Source organism: Colobus angolensis, unplaced genomic scaffold, assembly GCF_000951035.1.
Source record: "Colobus angolensis palliatus isolate OR3802 unplaced genomic scaffold, Cang.pa_1.0 Scaffold109, whole genome shotgun sequence".
Taxonomy (NCBI): Eukaryota; Metazoa; Chordata; class Mammalia; order Primates; family Cercopithecidae; genus Colobus; species Colobus angolensis.
The window spans coordinates 979,721-984,239 of NW_012111919.1; the positions used below are offsets into that span (position 1 = coordinate 979,721).

Here is a 4,519-nt window from a genome sequence, read left to right on the forward strand (position 1 = left end):
GGGGGGGGCGGGGGGACTGCATACATAACCCATTAACTATGGCTCTTCCGGCCTCGCGAGGCTCTTCGAACCGGCACCCACCTGATATCCTTCCCTCCTTCAACCAACAAGTACTGACCTTGCCCGAACGCTGGGAGCTGGCCCTGTGCCCGGGGCAGAGGGGCCTGTTTTTTCTTGCATTCTCTGTAAGCCTGCAGGCTGCCCACCTGGGGCGTCTCCAAGCACTAAACCCCACGTGGCTCCATCTCCTCCCTCTTCCCCGGCTGGGTCCACGGGAGGTCCCTTACCCTCTGCTGGCTGTGCCCCACTTGTCAGGGAGCGCCTTCATGCCAAGGGGAATCTGGGGACACCCCCGCCCGTGCCCGCCCACTTCCTACTCTGAAACCACAAACCCCCAGGAAGGCCCCCTCCCCGTCGGGTGGAAAATTGGCACCTTGGGGTTCCTTCAACCCCAGAGTCCGGGGGCAGGGGGCTGAGTTTCGATCACCGAGGAGGGTGCTAGCGGAAGGGGGAGGGGAGGAGGCGCACCCGCGGCCTTACCCGGGCATGAGGCCAGGGGGCACGTAGGCGGCATTGAACTCGGTCAGTAGGGTGCCCGCGCTGCGGGAGGCCATGGTGGGTGCGCTAGTGCAGCGAGCCTGGCGCTCCGCTCCGCCCCACCGTAAACAGCGGCGGGTCACCCGGCAACGGCCACGGCGGCCCTCCTGGCAACGCCAGCTGGCCCCGCTGTCCTCGCGTTCCGAGACACTGTGCCCTTCTGGCGGCCCTTTCCCGGAGCAGCCCCACAGGGCGCGCACAGAAGGCACCTTCCATTTCCGCGAGTTCTGCTGGGTGACCCCTGTCATTCTCCCCAGCGCATCGGGGCTCTCTGCCTTGCTGCCTGCGGGATGTGCAGAGGCTCGGATGCGGGACAGAGGCAGATAATCGCTGTAGAGGCCTCGCGGGATCCGTCTTGCGGTGACCTGGCTTGGAACGCGACCCTACCACAAAGGACAGGCCAGGTCCTGACTTTGGAGGCCACGCACAAAGCAGCCGTCCCACTGTGGCTCAGGCCCAGAAACCTGAGCACCAGGAGGGTCCCCAGGAGCTATGTCTCTTCAAGGCTTCCCCTGCACCCCAGCTCTATGGGGGTTCCAGGAAGGGGCTTTGCAGTGGGCCGCGCTGGGCGTGGTTGCCTAGGACGCTGTGCATAATTGTGTGTGTGTGTGTGTGTGTGTGTATACACGCGTGCGTGCTTGCGTGTGTGCGCGCGGGTTGCGAAGAGGGGCATTTTCCATGTTTCCCCTTCATCTCTAGCTGGTGGCTACCTTCCCTCCTCATCATATCGTCAAACTACTCCATAAGAGGAGTTTTGTTGGTAAAGGGCAAAAAGAAAATCATAGAACGTCTGGGTGTGTGATTTACATTTGTCCCCAATGCTGCCGTTCATTTTGGGGATGGCATCTGCAGGGGTGGCGCTTGCCCCAGAGAGCAGGCCTGCTGAAGGCCCACCCCCTTGTGTAATCCTGCCTCCTTCCCTCCCTGGGACTGCTTCACCCGGGTTTCTCTAGGGACCCTCACACCAGCCTTGGTGCCTAGGGCAGGGTCAGGGCCTTTGGGTTTTTCATAAGGGGTGAGGGTATGGGGACAGCTTCCATGGTGCCAGGCTCTTGGTGACTCGGGTGGCGGCCCTGCCACCCCAGCTCCCTCTGCAGCAGTCCTGGTGTCATGAAGAAGCCTGACAGTTCCCCCTTCATCTCCAAATCTTGCTTCTTCCCTTCAGATGCCAGATGGAGAACAGTGCTCCCTTCACACTTCGGTTCTGTAAATGGCAGTGGATGAAGACCACAGACGCTACTGGGTTCACAGGATGCTGCCACCAGGATTCTCCAAAGACTTCCCCTGGCAAATGCCAGTGAAATGGAGGGGAGTCGCATGCTTCCCAGAGGCTCAAGAAGCAGAAACACTGAGGCCTGGTGGGAAAGGGAAAGCTGTAGGCAAAGGAACGGCTGCAAACAAACTGGGCGGAAGGAAACTCCGTCCATCCTTCAGGATGTAGCCATGTCCGGATTTTTCTCGATTCTCACTGGGGAACATGTTCTACAACAAGGAAAACATGAGTCAAACCCCCAGCGGGTGAGGTTGACCACCTACTCCCTCCCCTGTTCAGGGCTGCCCAGCCAGTCCTGCTGGTAAATCCACCACCCTGCCTTCCACCTGCCTGTGCTCTAGTCCGTCTGTCTCGTCTGATTGGGATCTTGTGCCATCCATATCATATTCACCCCTGAATCTCAGCACCTGGCTCTGGAAAGAATTCAGTAAACATTCATTACATAAATTATATACTCAGTTACCAAAATGAGTAACAGAAGAATGGACATTAAAAAGTGGGATCTGGTCGGACATGGTGACTCACACCCGTAATCCCAGCACTTTGGAAGGCCAAGGCAGGTCAGCAGTTTGAGACCATCCTGGCCAACATGGTGAAAGCCCGTCTCTACTAAAAATACAAACATTAGCTGGGTGTGGTAGCACATGCCTGTAGTCCCACCTATTCGGGAGGCTGAGACAGGAGAATTGCTTGAACCCAGGAGGCAGAGGTTGCAGTGAGCCTAGATCATGCCACTGCACTCCAGCCTGAGTGACAGAGTGAGACTCTGTCTAAAAAAAAAAAAAAAAAGTGGGATCTGTCTTAGGTTCAGAAGGGTCAGCTGACTCCACTGAGAGCTGTTGAGTGAAATTGCTACCATTTTATGGATGTGGAAAGTGAGATTCAGCATAGATCAATGCTTTGACTAGGGCAGGTTCATGGGCTTTTGCTTAAAGATGCACAGGGTCTGTAAGAGGCCTCATGAAATTCACTCCCTTCAGAGAAGGACCTCCAGAGAACCAAGGAAGGAGATATTTTCTGTTGTTGTTGTTGTTTTACCTTGTAGCCACCAAACCTTAAAAACACAGATCACCTGATGACCTCACGGGTGGAAAATGCTAGTGAATTTAGGTGGGTTTTTTTAAAGACATTAAACTTATCCAGGTTTTGAAAATTTAGCATTCACTTGTATTCAATAAACATAATACTCTAAGACATTTTTAAATTCAATATGATTAGATAAATGTGAGAAAGGTAAGCAAGAATTGGTTAGGAAAAAGGGCAAAGTAGAAAAAGAAAAATAGAGCACAGTAGCAAGGAAATATCTAGAAGGAGGAAAGAAGGCTCTTGGGACATACCGTAGGTTATTTGGAATGTAGAATTCAAAAGAAGTAACCTCTTGTTACCATGCTGTGAAAAATTAGTATTTCTCTTTTAAACCTTTAGACTCTGTTTCAGGTAGATCCCTGAGCTCACTCTTTTCTCCTTTCAACAGTAATTGGGCATTCTACGGTGCACAGGATACCATGTGGGGCTCTGGGGTAGAGGGCTGTGCTCCAGGGTCCTCCTGAGGTCAGTAGACGAAGAGGCAAGGGAAGCAGCCCCAGGACTCAGTAAGATGAGAAGAGGCAGGAGCAGCACAGAGGAGGACCCCAACCCAGCTGGGGTGCAGGTGCAGAGGCACCTCCAGGGGGAGGCACTCGAGCTGAGTCCAGGGTGGGGCGGGGAGCATTCCACCAAGAACGAATGGCAAGAGCAAGGGTGCAGATGACCCAGCACAGCCTCCAGCATCAGGGATTCTGGCCCCCAGGGTCTCTTTCCTTGGTGCATGCTGCTGGAAGACAGGAGGGGGCAGTTCTCCTTTGGTCCTTAGAAATTTCACTGTAGATGTCCCTTCTCCTGCCCCTAGCAGCTTATAAGAGCAGAAGGCCATTCAATTCTGCTCCTCTGGCTGGAAAGCAAACATCAGCCTGGCTTACCTTCGCTAGCCTGCCTGACCCCCAGCCTTGGGGTGGAGCTAGGGTTAGTGCCCTGGATCCTTAAACATGGCCCCTCGTAGCACATAAGCCTCTGCTGTCTTCACAACCAGGCATCTCTATCACGCGTGGCCTGGTCCTGAGCTTCCCCTCAGGCAGCAGCGCCAGCCTCTCTGCTTCCTGAGATTCAGAAACAGTGATCCCAGGGCAGGGCTCAGGGCCCAGCCTCTTGGGGGCATAGTCTCCAGCAGGGAAGAGGCGGGCATAGGTGGACAAATACATTTCCTTCTTCTTGTAGTGTGCTCCTGTGGGTGGGAGTGCCCCCCGCCCCACACCCACCCCACCCATGCTCATGCCCATTCCTCTGTGCCCACTGCTGGTGGCAGGGCTTGCTTAGTAGGGAAGCAGCAGAGCCCTGCGGAGGGGTGGGCAGAGCCTCCCTTCCAGGAGCTGGGAGAAGACACCTGAAGCTGGACAGAGCTTTATCTGGGAGCTGGCGGCTGCTGAATAATGAATTCCAACTCTGCCGCACTCCCAGGCTGCACACTGGGTGCACACACACACGCACACACACACACACACACTGAACACACACGCTGGGCTAACAACTTGGAGGGGCGGGAGCTGTGAGGCTCTGTGAGTCGCTGCAGGAGCAGCTTAGCTCGGCTTGGTTGCCTTGGTCTCTGTGGGCAGC

At 55.3% G+C, this 4,519-nt stretch overlaps 1 protein-coding gene across 1 annotated transcript in view; it reads right to left on the reverse strand.

Annotated features, from left to right (window-relative positions):
• LOC105517610 (chromosome unknown open reading frame, human C2orf70) overlaps positions 1–614 on the reverse strand; it is a 16,176-nt gene extending 15,562 nt beyond the window's left edge. Inside the window, exon 1 of the mRNA XM_011950198.1 lies at positions 541–614. Within this exon, the coding sequence (XP_011805588.1) occupies positions 541–614 (74 nt within the window). The remainder of the gene's footprint in view (positions 1–540) is intronic.
• Positions 615–4,519: the final 3,905 nt, after the last annotated feature.